We start from the raw sequence: 24,911 nt of genomic DNA, 5'->3' as shown, positions 1-24,911 counted from the left end.
TTCACCATATTCAGCCAAAACAGTCAATAAACCAAAAAATGATGTTAATCAAATTGTTAAAAAATGAGAAAAAATCTCTATTGTTTTTTCCTAATACGGTTAAACAACCAATATTCTTTCCACTCCAACTGGGCCCACCACATAAGACCATTCGTGCAGCTGGGTACCAACTGTAGCTGAGAGAGCTGAAATCTTAATATTGTGACCACCTGAAGTAGGTTTTGAATTCCAGCGTTGATACTATAATATTTCTTCCATACTTTCAATACATGAGGAGTTTCCAGTGCACTCTTCAATCGGTGACCCTGGATTATTAGAATACGAAACCATCATTCACGCATAAATGGCGCATCACCCACACAGCTCCAAAGTCCGTTTAAGTCTTACTTTTTTGTTTTGAAAACTATGCTAGTTGTAAATGGTTAAAAAACCGTATAGTTTTGTATTCAAGTTTTTTTTTATTTACCCCGCCAGTTGTAAACGGTTTCAAAACCGTAAAGGTAAAAAAAATTTCCTAACCTTAAACTTTATAGTTAATCAGATAGACAGACTGCTGCCAGCTACTTTACCATATTTTCAGAATAAAATCCCTCACAGTGTACAAAAATTTATATACGTTTAAAAATTTATGTACTGTAAGTTCATACATTGTCTCAAGTTATATTTTGTAAGTTCATAACATACTAAATTTATGTACTGTAAGTTCATAAATTTACTAAATTAATTTATCCAATGTAAAGGCATGTAAATTTACTAAATTTATTTACTATAAATTCATTATAAATTGATATTAAGTTATTATTTAGAATACATATATTATGATTAAGTTCATGCATTGTGAATTCATAAAAATATTTTTCTTAAACGTTCAAGAAATTGAATGAGTTAACATTTTGACCAGGGGAGGGAGGAATTACCTTTTGGAATTCATACACAAGAATACCTGATTAATTACTTGAGTCTCACTAATTATCTAATTATTTCATCATTATGTTATTTTGGCTACCCATCTATTTAGTTATTATGGTACTAGCCGATTACGAACATCAAGCGGTACCAAATGGATCAAGTTAACTATTCTTATTGGACAAGTCAATCATATGACATGACTCTCAATAACCAAGAAAGATACATGTATCTTCTGCTGCCATTAAGTTAATGAATTTCATTATTTATTGTTTAATATTTCACTCATTACTGAAATTTAAAAATATACTGCTATTTGTAAGACAACTATTTTTGATTAATATTTTTAGTCAGTTTTTTTATGCAGTATCTAGTAAAGAAAAATGTAAAAAATATTGTTTTTATAGCTATTAAATTAATATAAAGCTTTTCAATTAGGCAATGACTGCGTCATTCAATTACCTTCTTGTATTAGATGCTTGTAGTTTATAAGTTTTTTTGTCGATATTTATTAAAACTAAATTAATTAAATAACTGTTAAATTTTTCAATATTCAAAGAGCAGCATTTGTAAATATAAAAAAAGTGATGTAACTTTGTTAGTTCTTTTTGTTTTCTTTGAATTATAAAATTCATAATACTGCGTTTAAAAAAGTTTTATAAAATATTATGCAAAAATAAGAATTTTAAACTTAAATAATGCCCGTTATTAAAATTAAACACTAAATGAAACCACCACCTTTGACAAATTCTTACTCTAAAAAAGTGACAAGAATTTTAAAAAATTGTCTGAAAATCGAAATGCTATTTCTAATTGAACCTGATAAATAGCTTCATTAACGAGCAAAAGATTAATGAAGGAATTTCATTATACTCTTTTAAACAAGCGTCATTCACAATTAAAAATTCTCGTTTGGCAACAGAAACCGAGAGATAAAAAACGAACTCATTTAATTTGCTTCTTGAAATTCAACTAATCGTCTGCTAATCAAAAATGCAAAGGAAAAGGGAAAGGAAATTCCTATTGATAAGACTGTGGCATTTACAATTAGATTCGAATACCTTTGAGCCTCGGAGCAATTTCTAAAGGTAACAAAAAATTGGAAAAGTTTTCGAAATATGTACGATATTTATTAGCTCATTTAAACACTGAAAACAAGTCGCCGTAGGGACAATTAATTTGCCGAAAATTCTTGTCAATTACAAATGGAATTATTCCAATTATACACTGATTTTTTCCCATTCGAAAAGCAGCTTTGTTTCTTATTTTTGAATGTGATAAGCTTGTTTAGAATTTTTGACGATAAAAAATTAAAAAATGCGGACGTATTAATTTTATTTCTATAAATGAAATCCTTATCTTTGATAAGCACGTGTTTATTAAAATCCCATATTGTTCTAATGACAAGAACGAAAAAAGAAAAGTTGTTATTGAAACTTGAGAAGTGTGATAATTTGATTGCAAAAGAATGCAAGACCACAGAAAAAAAATATGAATAAATGCCTTTAAAAATGAACTTTTATTGGTTTTTGTTAATTCATTTTTGATTGTCAATATGTAAAGAACAAAAGTTATTGTATACAGTAATTTAAAATGGCAGCAGTGAGAATTAATTCCATGACTATTATTTGCAAAACTAATTTTGATAATAATATATTAATAGTTTAGATATTAATTTCAGAACTTTTTAGAAAGTAACAAATATTTTATTATCTTGCAATTATATTCTGAATTCAATTGAATACAATTAAATGTTTCTAAATGTCTCAATTGATTATTATTTTCTGAATGTTTTTCATTATAAATATTCAATTTATGTAATAAGCAGCCTCTATTGAATCAAATGGAAAGAACAGATAGTAATAAAAATGTAAAACATTTGCAGTTTTATTTTTGATTGTTTTGCATAGTTATATGTATAGATGAAAGTACTTATGCGCAGAAAAATGAAAAATGAACAGCTTTATTAATTTTTGGTTGAATAATAAGATTGAATGGCTTTTTTGCTTTTCGTGCTTTCATTTAGAAGGTGAAAACTTTTTTGTGAACTGTGCACTGCAATCAATGAACACGGTACACTGACAACTTTTAATTTAATAATAAACTTTTGACGTACTAATACGCAGTTTTAATGGTCCAAGTTACAAAGCAGTAGATTTTAAGCAGGAAATTCATTATTACAGATGATATTTTAAACCACAAAATTGGACGCAAAAGCGCTGTATGCTATTTTTATACTGAAACTTAAAACGATAATACATTCGTATTCATTTTAAACTAATACGAATGTATTCATAACATTTAAAATGAATATGTATGCATTTATGAGTAATATTGAATTGATATAAATGTATGAATATAAATATGAAAGTATCCATTAAAAAAATACCCTTAAAATACGGTGACCACAACCTGGGAATGTGGTTACCGTATTTTGAGGAGTATCCCAGAAATTCAATCAAGAATGTGAAGTTATTATTAATTTTACTTTTATCGTATTTATCATATCTATGAAAATATTTAAGGAAATTTTAAAAAAAAATCCCACAGTTGAATATTTCATTTATCCTAAAATAATCTCTGCATAAACTAATCGTTTACAGTCCATAATTATTTTTTAAAATGTAACTCTAAAAAATTTTGGATTGCTACGTATACAATTTATAATGTTTCTGTAAATGTAACTATTTCAAGTAACATCAAACATAATTTGCTAAAAAATTTAGTTTCGATTTTCTTTAAATTATTTATTTATAATAATTATAATATTTACTTTTGATTATGCCAATACAACACCAATAAGTAGTAAATGTAAAGACCTTTACTTTTTAGTTCTTTTTTTTTTGCTACTAATAATACACTAAGATATTTCTTTTATCAATAAATTTAAAAAGGTATCATTTATTGAATACATATTACGCTATTTTAAATTAATTCCAGAAAATAGTAATAAATAAGCTAAAATAATCAAAACTATTCTTAAAAAAAGTATGATTTATAAACAGCGATTGATCGGTATTGGCTGAGATTCTAGGAAATAAATATTAATTTGATTCCATAACGATTGATAATACAAAGATAAAGAAATGACTCATGTGATCAAATGAAATGATACTAATATAAATTTTAAGGTTGATTCAACATAGAAAATTCAGATTAACTGAATAGTACTTATATTTGTTCCCGTTATAAGATTATGCTTTTTGACGAAATGATTTTTATCCTAAACGATCTTAAAAAAAGTTTTTCATAAATTAATTATGAATGTTTCAATAAACCTTTCTTTTAACTATAACAGCTGGTTATCATTTAATAGGAAAATATTTTTAAATGAATTATTAGCATCAATATTTGAATATACGAATATAAAATTCAAGCTGTTTCTTTAAATTCAATTATAGGGCAAATCCACAATTTTTTCTTCTTCCTATTTTCGAACTTTTTTTTCAGTTGGCGCGTGAAATTAGTCAACATATTTTTCAAATTATATTTTGTATACATATTTCTATGTGTGAGATATTTTAACCCCAAGTATTAAGCCATAAAAGCAATCTTATTCGTTTTCATTAAAGAAAACCTATTTAAACTTATAATTTCTAATTGTCCCCTCACCGCGGTAATCTTACGTATACGTATTGTCTTACGCAAAGATCATTTCATTTATAAATTTGAAAATCATGTATTTTCAATAAACATCTTAATATTTTAAAAGAAAACATAATTAATTTAGTGCAGAAAAAAATATGTATTGAAATAATATCTTATAATTTGATTTCATATTCATAATTTAATAGAAGATTTCAATGTTAAAACGTCGTTGTTAAACTAAAAACGAGGTAAATCAAGAACTATTTTATTGAATGAAGTGCTGAATTCATGAGCTAGATTTTCTTAAATGTCTTCATTCTTGAAAGATAGAAGGTAAACATTAAAGAAATTGAGAAATGTTAGTAAATACTATTTTTTTAATTTTATTTTCGCTTTTATGTGTATTTTTTTAAAATTATTTTGAATAACTTTTAATCCTTCACGTACTAGGACTCAACCTTTATGGTTAGAGGAGGTAACCTCAAATATACCAAATAATTAGTGCAGACGATGTTTTAAGTTATGAAATCAGACACAAAAACATATTTTCTCTTAATAAGCATACCTTTATGTTCGACGGATTCGGATATTTGATTTTCAAAATATAAGGGGTATCAGCAATCTGGGAAATATGGTCCCAATAGTCTGGACTTAGGTCAGGATAGTGGACCAAAGTTTGCTCACCTTAATGTTAATTTTTCCTTATGCGCATTTCTTCATCTAGGGAATTTGTTCGATGAATCGAAAAAGTTTTGCATACAATTATAAAGTTCATTTCTCCGCAGAAAATTCCGTGTAAAAAATAATTTTAAATAGCTTCTTAATATTCTTTATTATTTTATTTAATGATAATCGAAAATTTCTGAAATCACAAGATATAAAATTTTTTACACCACGTTGAAAATGTAATTTTAAAAATCAATATTATAAATTTTATAAATACAATGTTTTAACAAAATTGGTTGAATAGTTCCTGAGAAATCAAATTTCAAATATATGACTTCTTTACGATTACAGGATATCCTTATGAGTATAAAGACGATCTAACAGGTCGGGAAATAGGAATAAAAATTAAATGTGATAAAAACTGATACCTAGAAATACTTTATCTAATGACACCAAACTCGAACCATGTTCCCTAACTCAGGCCCAGCACCCCTGAGAGTATCCTCTGTAGGTGGGGGGAATGCTCAGCTGGATGTCATTATATGGGTTTCTTTCAACTGTCCTACTCGTCTATTTTCCCCCCGATCTGACATGCATTTCTACATTTAAACAAATTTGTGACCTATCTTCATTTTGTGATTACAGCGTCATCTGTGAACAAACAGGCAAAAACCTTTGAATCAAATCGGGCTACTTTTTTCTTGAGAATCCAAATCTGCAACAAAAAAATAAGAGTTCCTATTTGAGATTTGAAGCCCCCTCCCACTCCACCCCCAGGGAGTGAGGTTGGAAGGTCATATTGGGTGACATTGAATATATCCTTGAAAGACATTTTATTCATGTAATTAGAATTTTAGTTTTTTGTTGCCATGGGTATTTCGTTAGATATTTGATAGTTTCCATGTTGTTTTTTTTTAACAATATGTTTACATCATGTAAAAATTAATCTTTCATAATTTTCGAAAAATCAATAAATTTGCAACAGCATGTCTATTTCAAAGAACTCCATATATGGCAAGATATCACAGCAGAGTAATAAACGCTTTCTTTCTACAGAGATATAGCCAAATGTTGCGCAAGATATACAAATGTTGCAAACGTTGCACAAATGTAGTATACAAATGTTGTACAAAATATTATGTAAACTAATAGCTCCTCCAAAAAAAATTATAAATTAATACCACTTATTAGCATACCTCATTGCGATTTAACTAAATTAAGCACTAATCACTTCTTGAAAAAAAAACTTCCCGTTGAACGTTTCTAACCAACTAAACTAGAAAAATCTGAAACATTAGAGAAAAACACTAGAGCGTAAAGCTAAATTCAAAGTTTATCATTGAATATCTATGAGGTTAATGCTATTGTTCCCTAAACAAATTATAGCTATTCATTTTAAACAAAAGCATTTCAAACACTCGATCTCTTTAATTGAAAATTCGTTTACCACTATCAAGTTAAGAGCCTAATCAGGATGCAAGTTATTATTTTTGAATAGGGTATTCGAGCAGAACATAATTGAAAACAAGTGCCGATGCTCGAGTTTGTACGTACCGCTCCCGATCTTGCCCTTCAATTAAATTCACCACCCAAAATTCGAGAACTGGTCATTAAGTGGACCCGTTCTCTTAAATAATTCAAGACGTGCCGAAGACTACACCTGTTGCTTTCAGAATGCGTGGGTGGCTATGTAAATATTTGAACTCTTTGCACGCCTCATTGAAGATTATAAGGGGTGGAGACTGAGGTACATGTCTTAGGAGATAAGAAGCGCAGATCAGGACCTAAAATGTTCCTATATGATTGAGTTTTCACCGATACGATCGTTTGTTGACTGAGGCTAATAAATCGACTAGGCTGCAAACTTATGGAAAACTCGGGAAAACTCACGATTTAGATAAAATCTTGAATTAACCTTTTGTTGGTTTAAACTTAGAAGAAAAAGTTTAATGACTACTACTTGATGAATCCGCAATGAGGATAAAGTGGACGTACACAATCGAAAAGTGCCGTTTTCTCTTGATCATTTTAAAATTTTAACAAAACATTGCTGACATTAACCTATTGACGAAGATGGGACACAGGTGTCCCTTAAGTATATATTTTTTTCTGACGCCCTAATTACAAACAAAAATATATTTGTTATTTTTTAATTACAAAAAACAGCCTTATAGTTACTAAAAAAATGTGTTAGATTATCGCAATTATATTTGTACTAAAATATAAAATCCAGAGAAAAGTTATTTTGAAAAAACAATTTTCATTTATGTTCCAAAATTTATCAAAAACTGATTTTGTAAATTAAACGAATTTACTCTTAGATTTAAATAATTGCAAATAAATACAGCTCTGAAAAATTATTGTTGGAAGCGAGCCGTGTTCGGAAGATTTTACCTTTAACGCAGAAAAAGGCATCAGCATTTCGTGTTGTATTTCACAACCATAAATTATTAAAATACTCAATGCAATAATTTTAAGTAATTTTGGGCCTAAATTAACACAAAATAATGAAAAAAAAGTATGAAAAATATGTTTAATAGAACTTCTACGTGAAAAGGTTAACAAAAATCGGTGTATAAATTTAAAATATAATAACTAAATAAAAGCTATATCTAAAATTAGGTACGGTATTTACAAGCATTTTAATAGAGTTAAATGGTATTAATAAGCTCATAATAAACAAAAAAAGAGTTAAATATTTATTTTGTCAAAAAAAAAAACATTTCTCCAAAAAAAAAAAAAAAAAAAAAAAAAAAAAAAAAAAAAAAAAAAAAACATTTCAATCATATTTTATAAAAACTTGAGAAATTAAGCCAATTTATTGAGCCCATAAATTGCCCCTTAAATCAAACAAAACATACTAAAGACTATCTGCTAAAATGTTTCATAACAATGAAGCAAATATTGATCTGCAAGAATTGTTTTGAAGTTACAATAAAATAAAAATTCCACCATAGTGAAAAACAGCTTTACCTGCATATTGTTACATAAATATTTACAAATAGGAATTATAACTGTTAAAAAGAAAAAGCTCCGATTTGAAAACTCTTTGTTGAATATTAATAATTAACGTGAGAATTTTTTTTTTTTGTGTATAGTTTAGGAAAATACTTGAAATATTTTTCTCATTCAGATCATCTACTGCTTTCGTAGTTAGTTGCAGCGAAAGTAAGATTTTCTTTCTTTTAAAAGAATATTTTCATCGTCAATCTGAAAGTACATTTTTATTCTAAACTTAACAACTAAAGCTTTTTGTTATTTGCTTTTTTAATGAAAGTATATTTCTATCCTAAACTTAACGACTAAAACTTTTTCTAAACATTTTGTTTTTTAATGAAAGTATATTTTTATTCTAAACTTACTGACTAAAACTTTTTATAAACCTTTTGTTTTTCAATGTAACTTCAGGTAAAATATTTATTATTTGCTTTTTATTATTGCTGTCAAGTATGTTCTAAATTTTTATAAACTTTTTGGTCTTCCCGAAGGAGCAATAAAGGTTTAGTTTGTACAAACGTTTAAATTATGAAGGGATTTATTCCTTAACAGGATTTTTTGATGCTTTATAACTTTTGTCACAGTTGAGAATTGCTATAAATTTAGTGTTAATTGTTATTGAATTCTTTGAAGGAAAAAGTGCCAGACGGATATTAACTGATTGGTTAGCAAATAAGGGATTTATTCCTTAATAAAATTTTTTAATGCTTTATATAACTTTTTTCATATTTAAGAATTGCTATAAAATTAGTGTTAATTGTTATTGAATTATTTAAAAAACATAGTGCCAGACGGATATTAACTGATTGGTTAGCAAATCAGGAATTTATTCCTTAACAAAATTTTTTGATGCTTTATAACTTTTGTCATATTTAAGAATTGCTATAAATTTATTGTTAATTGTTATTGAATTATTTAAAGAACAAAGTGCCAGACGGATATTATATGACTGGTTAGCAAATAAAACAACATAATTGTAAAAATTTGAATGATGGAAACTGAAGCACAAAACTAGACTATGCCAATCATGGCCACTTTTTGGAGATTTTTGAATTACCTTTATTAAAATAATGCTATTTAATTATGCACCTTAAAACAAAATTGTAATCCAAAGTTTTCAAATAAAGATAAAAATACATATTATTTAAAATTGAAGATGGCATTAATGTCAATTTTTAATAGCTTTGCTGATAATGCTCGCAAAAGTTGTTTTTTAGTCGTTGTAAGAAAAGGAATTAAGTGTTCTTGGAGCATTGTAGTGAAATTTTATGGTTCATGTTAATAACCCAATGTAGGTAGCTCTGCTCCGCTCTATTCCTTTGCTTTAAATTAATATTGAAATCATATTCATATTTGTTTAAAATTTTTATTTCTAAAGGACTGATTTGGACATAGGTAAGCTATTAATTAAGCTAAGTAATAAGTTAAATTTAAATAGCAAGTTATGATATAAGCTAATTGGTATAAAGTTACAATATAGCTACCTAAATATTATATAGCTGCACTTGAAAAAATTCCGGATCAAACTACGGTAAAAAGTACCAGCACTCAGGGTGTCGGTACATTTTTTGCCGCAAAATACATTTTTTAGCGAACATATTACGGAATGAAAAACCCGATGTACAGTGTCCCCGAAAGAAATAAGCTGACCACCCTGAATAACTTTTGATCCAATGATCGGATCTTCACGTTCTAGGACTCAATCTTAATGGTTTGAGAGGGTGACCTCAAATATGCTAATTAATTATACGATATTTTAAGTTATGAAATCAGACGCAAAAACAGAATTTCTCTGAATAAGCATACCTTTTTTTCGACGGATTCGAATTTTTGACTTTCAAAATATAGAGGGTAGCAGCAATTTGGGAAATATGGTTATAGTGTGAGTCGTAAGCTATTTATGCCCTACGTCAGTGTTTCCCAAAATTATGACTTTTGTGTACCCTTTCTAAATTTTTCGTAACGCTGTGTACCACTAATAAAAAATGAATACATTTTTTTGCAATAAAAAAATTGCACAAAAGTTAAAAATCACAACTGGCTGTTGACACCACTAATTATTAACTGTTAACTCTGCAAAAAATAGTCAATAGAAAAATACGTAATCGCAAATTTTCATGGCTAGCTTTGTTTTTAAATAAAAGTTTTTGAAATTTTCGTTTGTTGCAAGATATTTCGCATCAGAACGCGTACCCCTGCGGATACGCGTACCACACTTTGGGAAACACTGCCCTACGTAGTAAGCTTTAGTAGTGCATCATAATCGGTTAAAATTCAGTCTTAGGAAGTTTTTAAGTTCTGAACTAAGCGTTTTATCACATAAAACTGATCAATCACAAAGTTTAAGCCACAAAATTAAATCAAAGTAATTTTTTAAAAAAAATTTTCATCGAACTAATGTACAAAGAAAATTTCAGAAGATTTCTTGGATTGATATTTTTGAAAATCCAGGGACAAAATTAGTCGGCTAGCCCATAATCTTATGTTGAGAAAGTACAAAAAACTATGACGACTGGAAGACAGATGAGAGCGGCTTGTTCTTTTCAGTGCTGACCACAACCAGCTTATTGAAAAGTACATTCAACAAGAGATTTCTTCATCGGAGGCACTTAGGCATCGACAATAAGAGAAGGGGGGCGACATTCCTCTATGACACACTAATGACTCAGAGGATTTACCTGACGCACACAAAAGGTAAAGTGTCAGGTGGGTCAACTACTCTCTCTCTACAAGCGGATGTGAACCAACAAATGCTCTCGCTTTTTTGAGGGTGGGGTTATGGACTCTAAAAGTGGAATAACAAATCCTCCAGAATTGATGATGAAAGCAGATGGATCTCCCCCTTTTTTGAAGCAAACGTTTAGTTTTGGTTTCAGATTTGTGGTATCAAGCTTGTCAGCTGAATGTCATAACTTAGAAATCGTTCTTCATAAATTATGTCCTTTTAAAAAGTGATTAGTTTTGTACCTTGGAGCTTATAGCAATTTTGACTCGTAGAAAAGAGCTTGTTTTAGTTTTATTAATTCATTCTTCATGCTCTTATATTTGGTATGCTTAAATTAGCTTTCAAATTTTACATAACTTAATAAAGATCATTAAAAATTATGTACTCTTTTTTCCCTTTTTTGAGAAATATCTTGTTTTCGTTTTAGATTTGTGGCAACAAGCTAGTCAGAAGAATAAATCAGTCTTCAGAAACTATGTCGTTTAATAAAAGCGATTAAATACCTAGAAGCTTTTTTCGATTTTGAATAATAGTAATTTAATTCTATTGATTCAATCGGCATGCTTTTATATCCAGTCTTATTCATGAGTATGTTTAAATCATCTTTCAAATTTTACAGAGCTTATAAGTGGTGATATATTATGCTGCTACGTGTTAAATAAAATCAAAATATGTAAAACTATTGAAGAAAAATATCTAAAGAATAATAAATAAATCTTTGATAATGCTTTTTTGTTACTATTGTTTACATCAATAGCATATCTTTCTTATTCTGAATGTTTTTTGAGTTATAAATTTCACACTTTTTTTAACAGAAAATTAAAATAAATAAATAGTTGAAATAAAAAAATTATAAATAAAAAAAAATTTAACAAAAAAAATTCTGGAAGCAGTAACAAAAAAAAATTTAATATAGATTTTATATTAATTTTAAATATTTATCACATAATTAGTAGAAGGGAACAAAACTGAAAAGTAAAATATACCGAATAAATGGTTTTTATGCCATGCTCTAAGGTATCATGATGAATTCTAACAAATTTTACCACTCGTTCTACCAAACATGGTGGGAAAAAAAACAGATTTTTTACATTTATTTTCCAAAAGATTACCAAAGTGTTTCAGTTTACTGTTACCGTGCTTTTTGGTGTTCCCATAGAACCAGAAATAAAACAAATTTTACCATACCCTAGTAGTTTTGAACATGCATTTTTTCTGAGTGAAAGTTTAAAATTAAAATATTAGGTGAATTTCCGTATTGGAGTTAAAAATCCTTCTACTTGAACTGTTTTTGTTTTCAAAAACAATCTATATTTCAACATCATAATTCATATTAAAGAGGGAGGGGGGAAATAAACTAATACCATAATGGTGAAATCAATGGTAAGCAAAAAGAAGAAATTATAGTTTCAGATCAAGTCGTGAGAAGGAGTACAAAATAATAAATATGTGGAAAAGGGATCATAAAAAAATTCAGTGGCATCTGACCCTTAATGGTATCACTGGCAACCCATGATCCTCACCAACAACAAATTCTTCACAAAACTCTTCAATGGAGGCCATCCAATCTCCGTAGGGAGTCGTAGAGGAGGAGTGAGTCCACAAAAAAATTTGCACGATTCCGAATGACTCTATCCACTTAGCCAGGGCCACATATAAAACACTGCGCCCCAGACTCACAGCCCCGATCATAAATTCGGCGAGGCCAATGTTTGGGACTCGACCTTAGCGATTTACGACTGCTGATACAAACTCAGTTCGACGGGTCTTCGAAAGTCGTTCGCTAACTGCATTATATATATATTTTTTCCTCGTGTACTGTTGTTCGGATTCGATGGAGTGAATTCGGTCCCAGTTACTTAACTTGATATCTTTGGTATAGAGAGCGAAGAATTTATATATATTTTTTAGTTTTTCCGCCACTGTGCTTCTGGGATACAGGATCAGGATAGGGAAAAGGAGTATTTTAATGTGTTTTTCCGGTTTTCCTGGTGGCTAGTTTTATTTACTTCTTTTGATCTCATTTCGCTTTTTGATTTTTTTGTAATTTGGATTGATGTTCTGGGATCACGGACTTTGAAGTGATGTTAAAATTCTTTTCTCTTTTTTTAATCGGCCGAAATGGATCAAAATTCTTTCCTGCTTTTTTCCCCTCAAAAAACGAAGAAAAAAAAATCAAATCGCAAACGAAATTGATTATATGCATAGATATTAAAACTAAACAAAAACTTTCAAAACCTTTCTGGAAATTTACTCGAGTGGATAAGTTCTTTTTTTAATGCATCTAGACATTTTAAATTAGTTTATTAATTCTATATTTAAACAGTAAATTATTTGCACAAGGGCAAAATTTCTTTCATTGTTTTTAAATTGACATGTTTATAAATTAGCATGTTTTATTTTTTTAACAGTACAAAAAAAATCCTTATTATTTTCTTTTAAAAAAAGGCATCTTTGATATAAGTCTAATCTAATCTGGATAAATGATGCGAACCGAAAAATCCTAAATTCTCTAAAACATTTGTTCGAAACATAATATTGTTACCATGAAGTAATACTGCTTAAATTTGAAGTAATTTCAATAAGTTATTACATTGAACTATTTTGCCCAAGTTGAACCACAGTATTATATAATCAAGTTTGAAAGACATATAATTTAATTTAACACTGCATCAAGGTTGAAGTAAAATTAAACACCGTAAGATATTCTTGATCAAATTACGGTGTAAAAAGTACCGAAAATTAGGGCAGCGGTTCCTATTCCATAAAATTAGTTTTTACCGGAACATGTTACGGAACAAAAAATCTAATATACCGTAAAAGAAACTGAATCACTCTTAATTACGGTATAACACTTTACAGTATAAATTGTTTTTACAGTAAAATTGATATTACGGATGATGTTCCTGAAACGACGGTACTTAGAACCGCAATTTGATCTGAAATTCTTTACAGTGAATAAACTTCAAAGTTTCTAGCTCTATATGATTGATTTCATGGTTTAAAGATGGATTTCTGTTTATTGAATCTATATTAAACTGATAAATGCTTCATCTTATGAAAAACTTTTCTACATATTTATTGATACAACATATTTATTGCCTATATATTATTAATCTATTCTAGTTAATAATCAGCTTAGTTAAAGCGATGTTTTTTTTTAAATAGAATTTAAAAAAAAAACTTCTCAGATTTTTTTAATTTTTTTTGCAAATCAATCTCTTATTTGACAATCGTTGTCGGATAAATTATGCAGCACGAGCAGGCCTGAAACTGATTTCAGCGAGTTCGATAACAAAATTTACAGCATACTTATTGGTTCTGCATTTTTATTTCCTGATTATTATTGATCTTTTTCGATTTGTAATCAGCTTAATCTTAAATTTTTTTAAAAACTTTTCTTTCAAATAAGAATGAAAAAAGAAAAGAACTTTTTAGATCATTATCATTCTTTTAAAAAAATTATATCCTTTACATGACATTTGCTGTCAGATATATGATGCACCACAAATCTAAGTTCTAAGACTGATTTCAACGAGTTGATGAATAGTAACAAACTGGTGACATTTTCCATCTGTTACTTCTGAGCAAAAAATGCGCTGCCATTATGCAAAAACGAAAGATAAAAATAAAAGTAAAGAAATACATAATAGAAAACAAGTAGCCAATCTTCGAATTACGTCTTTTCCACAAATGCCCCGAGGGGAAACGAGTGTCTGGGATAGTTCTATTTTATTTCATTTCATTCTTTGTGTTTCATGAAGAAGGGATCTGCGAGAAACGATTGATAGATAAGCATCCCAGGATCTTGTGCGACAGGACTGTCACCGCATACAAATGTCAAAACTTCCCCCAAAAGATTTAATTCCTAAAGGGAGGGTGAGCTACAACAACAAACAAAAAGTGTGGAAGGTTAACTTGTAGCAAAAAAAAAAAGGCGAAGTAGATTGGTGAGGAGGGTATGGAACGAGAAGATAGAATGCACCGTACTAGGAATAGAAGAAGACGTGCCAGTATGCCGGACAAGATTGTGTGTGTCGGCGTGTTTTAAAAAATCCTTATCTGGAGCAAGGGCATGAACCTTTTTGTAGTTGTGCACCGTTTTTTTCATATATATATTCACTATCAAGGATTACTTTAAGCAAAGTCTTCCATCTTTTTTCGGTGGAGTTCGACTCGCATATCGAAGGTCAATCACATACGTTGAGGTTAATGCCTCGATTGCTAAAAGGCATGAAATCTGGCTATTATAATACATTTTAGACATTAAAGAAGAGTCATTTAATTTATGATTTGTACCCTATCTGTGCGAATTAGACATGAATGTCAAAAGAAAAAGCTGTCTATAGTTTAGATACAATGTTTTAACTTCCGTGGTGAAGCATTACTTTTGCCTGAAAGCAATTTCAGCACTTCACAGTATTTCATTGTCTTGAATATCTTTAATTAGTACACTGTTAGAATTTTAAAATACCTCGTAAAAATTACTTTATGGTTTCTAAAGTTACGGTAAAATAACCGGCAGCAGTCTTTCTGTCCAATTAGCCTTGAAGTTTTACGGCTAAGAACATTTTTTACCTTTACAGTTTTGGAACCGTTAACAACTGGTATGGTTTAAAAAGCCATAAATACAAAACTGTAAGTTTATGCAACCATTTACAACTAGCATAATACCAAAACCATAAAAATGAAATTTAACTTGAGATTAGAGTTAGGTTATATTAGACTTTTCGTTAGGTAATGGACATTGAAATAAGTTGAGCAGTGTTTTGTCAAAAGAATGGTGGAACGTGGTTTAATTAGCTTACCTGGTAATGCCATCTATCGTATGAGATGAAAAATACTACAATTTTTTGAGTTAAGCAACTCTGACGTGCAACTATCAATGTGTGAATGAGAGTTTCGCATTCTAGCAGTCTAGGGTTACCGATTGGGGAGTGCAGGACATTAAAAACTCTTCACGTGGTTTTGGAATGGGCTAAAGACTGCACTGTGAACGCTAGAATTCAAACCCCCGTTCAACTGCTTATGAGATTAGCCCTTTCAACTATAATGTATACCGGATGGTTATGTTAAACTAAGCGGCTTTATAAAGTAGGCCTAGTTTGTACAGATAAAATTTTGGTTGTTTAACAGTATTAGATTTAAGAAAAAAACAGTCAGTAGACGATTTTTCTCGCAGTTAACAGTTTGAATACGATTTTTATGGTTATTTGACTGTGTCATTTGAATACGGTAAAATAACAATTGAATAAATTGTTGTTTAACCATTTTTTTTCCAGAAATTCCTAACAGTGTGCGAAAAAAGCAAAAGAACCTAAGAAAGTTAACTTTCAATATGAAATTTCATTAATCCATGCGCGTTCACTTTTGTCGCTCAAAATTTTATCGAATATTTTTAAAACTAAAGTTGTTTATTTTAATTATTAAAAACAAGAGAAGAGAACTGAAACGGTTTATACTGAAATATGATGAGCCACAACACCTTTCAATGTCATCCAAATTCAGAGCAATCTTTATATGGTACTACGATTAAACATATTATTGTGCTTTTTAAACTAGATTACAGAATACTATGGTTCAATCTGAATGAAAACAGCTTTCAATTTAGCACTTTATGAATGCTGCAGCAATCGTTTACTTATTGTGGTTCAACGTCAATTTTCAAGACCTTAAGTCAATTTTCTCAAAGTCAATTTTCAAGTGCTTAGAAATTAGTGATATGTTTATTATTTTCAATTCTTGAAATTTATTCAAGAATTAGAACTAAAGACTTCCTTCTGTTTTCTTAAGTATAAATATGATTCAACTTACCACCACTTATAACTTTAAAATACTATTGTAATATTATTTTACAATAAAATATGATTAAAATATAAATTTTCAATAACATGCTACAGCATTATTTTTTGAACTATATTGAGTAAATACTTATATTTATAGGCACTGTCATGATTCATGAAATAGATAAGGGATCGTATCCAAAATATATAAAATGAAACACTATCTTCATCTTATAACTATTAATCAAATTACATCCTATTCAAGCCAAATAGTTTAAAATTCATTAAAAAAATGTGATTGGAAACTTTTTATTCAGTAAAGACTGAAATTTAAATACTCCAATTCCTTTAAAAGTTCTTTTAAATCTTTTTTTTATGCATATTTATTTTGTATTCCCACATTTTTATTTCAAAATTTAATCTCCAAAAAAGAAAAAAAAAACTAGTTAGTTCAATATACTAAAATAAGACATTGTTAAATTTTACGAAATACTTTTGATGAAATTATTTTAGAAGAAAAAAAAAATGAAAGTTATTTTTTCGCCTTGGATTATTCGTTCGTCAGACACTCGCCCACACAAGGAATTATGAACTCGTGTTCTTTCTTTTATAAATGAAATTCTATTGTCATTGAAATTAGTTGATTTAGTAAACTTTTTTTAAATAATGCGGTCAATATGCTCTACTCCTACACAAAATTGCTCTTATAGGCATTACAAATAGTTTTCTCAGTTCTCAATCTCAGAAAAATTGCAGTAGTTCAATATCATTACATTCTTTTATTTTTCGTTTGAATTTATCAATTGTCTTTATGCACGCACACAATCATTTTGCAAAGCGCAATTCATCATATTCATCATCATTCAATTGATTTCTAAAACACTGAATAATAATTTTCAAAATTAAAAAAGAATGATTTCTCCAAACGTTTTTCATTTCTTTTCATTTTTACAACAGTTAGTTTTGCAACCCTTTTGAAGGAAAAAAAGATTGACTTTGAGGTATTAATAATTTTAACATGGTCCGTAAATTTCAACGCACTTGGATCAAGAAAAAAAACGATTAATTAGTTATAGTCTGTAAGTTGTAGTCTAGGAAGGTGTTATAGACTTAACAGCAATCTATCGCGCTGCAGTAATTATTGACCAAAAGACAGCTTTATTTACGGATATATTTCATAAAACCATTTGATATATTTATGGATCATACGTAATCAGGGCATGGTCTGGAAATGTGGGGGACCTTGGCACGAAACTATCAGGGGCCCCTTGGTCATAACTTTATTGTTCATTTATGAATTGCCTTTAAATTATTTATAATAAGAACAAATTACAATCTGTTGTAAATTTTAGCATATATTTATTAGAACTTTTATTAACTAATAGACTTTTGCTTCTAATAGACAATTCTTAAGGAAAACGCTAAAAAGGCCAAAAAGAAGTTACTTGTAACAATAAGGGGAGAGGGCAAAAATGTGGGGGTCCTAGGTCCTGGCCTCTCATGTCTTATGATAAATCAGGCACTCTTCGTAGTAAATATACGCACTTATTCCTAAAGCTCATAATTCGTTAAAATTCATGATTTGTATTTAACTATTTTTTTTTAAATAAAAATAATCTTATTAAAAAATTTCATTCAAAATCAGAAGAATCTGTTACGAATATACGGCAATTAAATTCTTCTATTTCTTTTGCATTTTGCTAATATTTCATGGAATTGAATAATTAAAAATATTCACAATCACCGATTGCATGCAGTTTTTACTTCTACACATAGTTCAAATCCTTCAAAAAATTGAAATAGTTTAATTTAAACTTGAATATTTCTTCACATCAAACAATTGAGATTTCGAATTAACGAACGAAATCGTTATGATGACAGATCAGGATCCAATATTGCTAAACATTATGCGGTAAATCATTTCCCCCCTGTCTGACGGCCTTACCTCCGAACTACTCGAGAGAAAAAGCGAAACAAAAATAGAGAAATTCAAGTAATAAAAGCGGAAAGAAACGGGGCTAACCTAATCACGCATGGAATAATTCACTGGTTTCCGTCTCGATAACTTGGCCACTTGCAAGAGCATCGATAGAAATGGACCCTGGTCAAACGGAAGCGAGTTTTCTTTAGTGAGGCTGATTTGTATGTGTTCAGCGTATTGGCCGTCACGTCATCTAGGTATCAGCTCCACCCCTTTTTCTATATTGTCATGCATTGCGAGTCCAGTTTCTTTATTGATTTATTGATACTGATCTGATGACCACCACGCCCTGGTGCTATGGTAACTGGACACTGTGATGTCCAGAAATGCGCTTGTTTGTGTGTCCTCGATTATTATCACTTTCCCTGACTGTCTGTGATCTTTTCATTGTTACTGAAATTAATAGTATCCGACAACGTATTCAACAATGAATGCGAAAAAAATTAAGTTACGCAATCGTGCAACTAAACCTACGCGGAGAAAAAAAAATTTACAGTGGTGTATGGCAACGACATATATGTATGACAGAAAAAAAAAATAAACATAGTTTTTGTAATAAAAACCTTCTATGAGATATTTAAACCCTTTATTTGTTAATTTTTTTCGTTTATATATATAGTAACGATTGACAGGAAATTTCTGTTGCCAAAATTATACTTCTTATAACCGCACAACTACCAAACTGAAAAGTAAATAGAACCAAATAAGCGGTTTTTTATACCATGCTCTAAGGTATTATGATAAAATTACTATATATTAATTAATTTACCATATTTTGATGCACATTATAAAACGATATCTTGCTGCCAATTTTACCAAAATTATTACCAAGCGCTTCGGTTAAAATTAGTGAACTTTTTGGTGAATAACGATAAACTTTACCGTAGTCAGGTAGTTTTGACCATTCTTTTTTTTTTTAAATTGTATGAGAAAAGTTTTATATAACTTTAAAGGATCATATAAAATTTTCAAGCGAAGTGAATTTGTACATTTTCTTTCAAATTTATCATTGTCTTTTATCAATTTTCTAAAAACTTGAAGCTTAGAATTGAATTCTAAACAACCGAACATTAATTTTCAAAATTGGTGAAGAAAAACTAATGGTTTTGTTTAATATTCTAGATAGTTTTTCCTTATTACTAACGAAGCATATTAAACGATGTAAGAACATGCATTTCAAACCAATTGATTTTTTTTTTCAATTTAGGTATAAAAAAAAAACAAATGTAAATAAAACTGTTGAAAAATGAAATGCGTACTTACTTAACATTCGTATTAATTAAAAGTACATTTTTCTATTCAATTCACCATTTATCACTTATATTGGAAAAATGCTGCATAAAATTGTAAAAGAAATAGAGTTTAAGAAATAGGAACTGTATACCTATTTCAATAGCATTTACAGATAAGAAATAGGAGAATCAATGATAAAAAAGAAAAGTATCTATTTTTCCATTTTTTATTACAATCGATAAGAAATTGTATCTCAAAAATTTGATATCGGTTGCCTGTACTGGAAAGATGCAAAATCGAATCGAATGAATATATATATATATATATATATTATATATATATGATAAACTTTCTTCTTAAACTTGATTCTATATTTTTTTTACAACAATCCTTCTTTTATGTTTACACTGAAAAATACGGCAAAAAAAGTCGTTCAGCAATATTTACGAGCATTATACAACTTTATTTTTTAGAAAAAAAATTATTCTTAACAAATATAAATATAAGAAATCTTATAGTGTGTAATTATTGTCATAAGATATTATTAGAAACATTCTCGTTTTGTTAAAATTACAGATATTCTCTGAACTTGCGCACGATTCACCTAAAAATGATAAGACTGCCGTATTTCTCTGAGTGATTTGCATTTGTAAAACAACAACCACCTTCCAGGAAGACCTTAACCAAGAACAGGAATGGAATTTTAGGAAAGGCCAGGACCCACAGAGGGCTGTCGTACCAGTGAAGAGGAAGAAGAGTCAAGTGTGTTTACTGGTTATCAATGATAAAGATAAAAAAAATATCTTACCTGGCAGTTCGATAAAAGTTCTATAGATTGTGAGAAAAGCTGCCTCGGCTGCTTTGCTGCGTTTAGACAAACTATCTACTTCGGCTTGGAAGCTTTTTAATAGAGGCACCACAGATTTCCTTATGTCCTGCAAAACAATATCCTATTACAGTTTCTAAGACAAAATATAAAGACAATCAGTCGAAGTACTTTTTTTTAAGTAGATGAATGATAAATATTTCAAATCAACTGACTGCATAAAATGTTTAAAAAGCGATCGTCTAAATTATAGCCCGAAGTGTGAAAATAGATACAGCATTAATTTAACAAAAATTATTACCGTCTTTAAATTATAAAATAATTACAATTATTCTCATATAGAGTCAGAAGCACAAAATATTTTATTATATTCTGGTAGTTTTGATTATACTTTTGTTTTCAGTGTACTGATTAGTAAATTTCAGCTTTCAACCAAACTTTAACAACAAAATGAGGAACTACGTGCTTACTTTCCCTTACTTATTTAAACACTAACCATAGTCATTACGGGACAAAAAGTCGGACTTAGGTGTCGGAGTGACTAGGTATATTACAAGCGTAACTTTTCATCGTATTCAAAACTCTAAACTATGAAGTGAGTTTTGAAACTCTAAATTCATGGATACAACACAAATTTATTGCCACTATTTTGAATTTATAGCACTCGTATTAATCTTGCAAAACATAAGTGTTGATTTTTAAAGTTCTTTTTTTTTTTTTTAATGTCTAATTTAATAAAATATACCAAGTGATTTATGCAAATGAATGATATCGCATTACGAGTTTATTTGAATTTATTAGTTTATTCTCTAAAAAATGAAATAGACTAATAAAAGAAGTTTGAAAAACGAAATCATATGCTATGTCTATTTTCTCAAATATCCGTGTTCATTTTCTTAAATAACAATGTTTATTTTCTTAGACACGTGTTTTGAACCGTGTCATAAGGTCAAAACAGTTTTGACACGTGTTTTGAGCTGCGTTTGTTTTCGTAAGCATGCGTTTTTGAGCCTTAAACTAGTATTTAAAGTTTTTCCACTTTTTAGACTCAGATTTTGAGCTGTGTACAAATTCAAAAACTCGCGGTTGTAGTATTAAGCAATTTAAAAACCATGTAGAATTTTTTAAGAACAACTTAAGCTTAGCTTTTAAATTTTATGTATTCGGAAATTATGGATGTTTTAACAAATTCTTAACCATAAAATATCTTGATGTACTACAATATTTCCTGAATTTCGTTACTTTTAAAAAGTTTAAAACTGAAAATTTAAAAAAAAATTCCTTATTGTGATTTTATTGCCGAGGTAGGGTGATAAGTGTAATTCTATTGTGATTCTATTACTGAGATGCCTTAATAAGCTTCTATATGATTGCATAAGGATATGGTGAATTCGTTTGATGGGTAAATATTTGCATCATGGTATGGCTATTGGTTTGAGAAATGTTTGCGTAATAGTATGGAAATTCTATTATTTGTATGTTTGCAAAATAGTATGGTAACACACGGAGAAAAGATTCGGTGAAATTACCACATTGTATGGTACAACTTTTCTGGTAAAATATATCATACTTCCAGTAATAAACTGAAAATATAAGTCATGTAAGCCTTTCATTTGGTAATTTTACCATTCATATGGTAACAGTTTACCGGAAATTTTCGTTTTCAAAATTATAGCTCCTATTACCAAACATTTAGTAAAATATATATATATATATATATATATATATATATATATATATATATATATATATATATATATATATATATATATATATATATATATATATATATATATATATATATATATATATATATATATATATATATATATATATATATATATATATATATATATATATATATATATATATATATATATATATATATATATATATATATATATACTAATTTGAAAAGTTAATTTAATCGAATAAATAGATTTCATTCCGTGACAAAATTGCCGAATTTTATCACATGTAAAACCATATTTTATCGTTAATTTAACCAAAATTATTACCTTCTTTAAATTATAAAATAATTAAAATTATTCTCATATGGAGCCAGAAACACACAAAAAATCTTATTATATTCAGGCAGTTTTGACCACACTTTTGTTTTCAGTGTACTGATTGGTAAATATTTTCATAATAAAAAGATGATTCTATTAATTGAAAAAGGTGTTCATAATGGTATTTATGATGGTATGGGGATTCCACTGATTGGTAAATGTTTGCATAATTCTTTGAAGATATTATTGATTGGTAAATATTTATATAATAGTATATTATTTCTATTGATTGATAAATGTTTGCCTAATATGATAATTGATTATTTTAATTAGTAAACGTTTTCATAATGAATATAATTGATTAAGATAAGTTAATTGCATCAATGAGTACTTTAAAACACTAAAATGGACCCAATTGAATAGTCCTTGAAAAGAAGAGCTGTATAGAAGAAGATTATAAAAATAGCCTCGGCTCACAAATGGCTGTCGCACCAGTGAAGAAGAAGATTCTGCTGATTGATAAATGCTCGCATAACTTCCTTAAACTTTCATTATTCTACAATATAGTTATTCAATAGGTGAAAGAAAATGTGTTTTTAAAATAATCAACGATTGCTTACTTAAAATTTAGTATTTAAAATAATTGAACTATTTCCATGAACAGTTTACTTACGTAGTTTCAATAAACAATACACGTTATTCAAACTTTTAAATTCTATAATACATTAAGATTTTTGCAAACCTAAAAGAAATATATTGCATGAATTTCAAAAAAAAATAATACTTATTTATTTTAGTCTAGTTTAGTTTAAAGCAATTGTTTTTATAAAGAACAGGAAACTAGTAAAAAATATCAATTTCAACTAACATAATAACATAATGTTACCTTTTGTTTTTATCATTCATAAAAAAATATAAATTATTTTTATTTACCATAATTGCAATCATTATTAAACAATTAAAATCCCTAAGTCTGCATGCGTTCTGTACTCGATATAAGCATATATTAATTATATTTTTGCAAACTTGGCTTTTTTTCTCAGTAATTAAAAAATGTTCTGAATTCTTTTAACTTATTTTATAAACATGCGTCAAAAAATTTATTTTTATTAACTGCAATTTTATTTTATCTTTGTTATTCGTATGAAATTAAACATTCTTTAACACTTATACTAAGAATTTAAATAAAATGTTAAAAAGAAATAATAATAATAATTTATTCATCCCTTTCACGATTATTTATTAATCAAACAATATATTTACAATTAAATATAAAACAATGTCTGCTAAATTTTTTTATATAAAATTAATGCGTTTGGAGGTATATAAATTAAAAATTAATATTGTTTGTTCTTCGTGAATAGTAATCGTTAAAACAAACTGTATAATTAAGAAAAATACGATAAAAATAAAAAGATTTTTTTTTTTAATAAAACAAACGATAAAATATATTTTCACTCAAACATTCTATTTTTATTTTTATCACTTTAACGTATTTGTTAGATCCAGTAATAAAACGAAACACGCTAACTATGTGTCGATATTTTGATTTGTTTAGATATTCCAAAGAACTTAATGACCTTGAGCCACGCGATGCTATTACGTTATTGCTTCGATTAGAATAATTTGTAAGCACTTAATAATATATTATTTTAAGCGCAAAGGAATTTTACGCAGTTGTAGAATAAATGGTCAATTTTTGGAAATGAATGTGTTCGGTAATCCGATAGATGGCGCGGTTTTCTTACGTAAGGATACTAATTTCAAACATATTTTTTTAATGGTGTTTTTAAAACTTAGTGGAAAGAAAACGATTATGTAATTGAATTTATAAATTCTTTCAAATTAATTTTTATTTTGTTTTCTGATAAACCTACGAAATATAATGCAATTTTTTATACAATTTAAAACAAAATGTATGATGCATGCTAAAATAAGTAAGGGGTAAATCTTTTTATTTACAAAATTTTCTATATCTTGCATTTGGAATATTTTTAAAATTTTTGAATTCATGTATATGACGTGACACGAATATATCTATGAAAAATAAATTAGAAAGCTAAATATGATTTCGAAAATTTTACAATTTAAAACAAAATTTTTGATGCATGTTAAAGGAAACAAGGGGTAACACTTTTGAATTATAATACTTTTGTGTATCTTGTATTTGGAAATTTTTTAAAACTTTGGAAATTAT

The 24,911-nt window shown here is 28.2% G+C and overlaps 1 protein-coding gene across 2 annotated transcripts in view; it reads right to left on the bottom strand.

Annotated features, from left to right (window-relative positions):
• The window catches only part of LOC107451197 (homeobox protein cut-like 1), a 579,855-nt gene that overhangs the window by 312,300 nt on the left and 242,644 nt on the right, over positions 1–24,911 (bottom strand). For both annotated transcript variants that reach the window (XM_016067217.4, XM_071178710.2), the window contains exon 3: positions 20,688–20,814. In XM_016067217.4, coding sequence (XP_015922703.4) covers positions 20,688–20,814 — 127 coding nt within the window. The remainder of the gene's footprint in view (positions 1–20,687; positions 20,815–24,911) is intronic.

Source organism: Parasteatoda tepidariorum, chromosome 6 (assembly GCF_982258835.1).
Source record: "Parasteatoda tepidariorum strain Cologne lab strain chromosome 6, Ptep-v5.0, whole genome shotgun sequence".
Classification (NCBI taxonomy): domain Eukaryota; kingdom Metazoa; phylum Arthropoda; class Arachnida; order Araneae; family Theridiidae; genus Parasteatoda; species Parasteatoda tepidariorum.
Note: the sequence above shows the minus strand (reverse complement) of the source record. Positions and strands in the feature narration are given on the sequence as shown.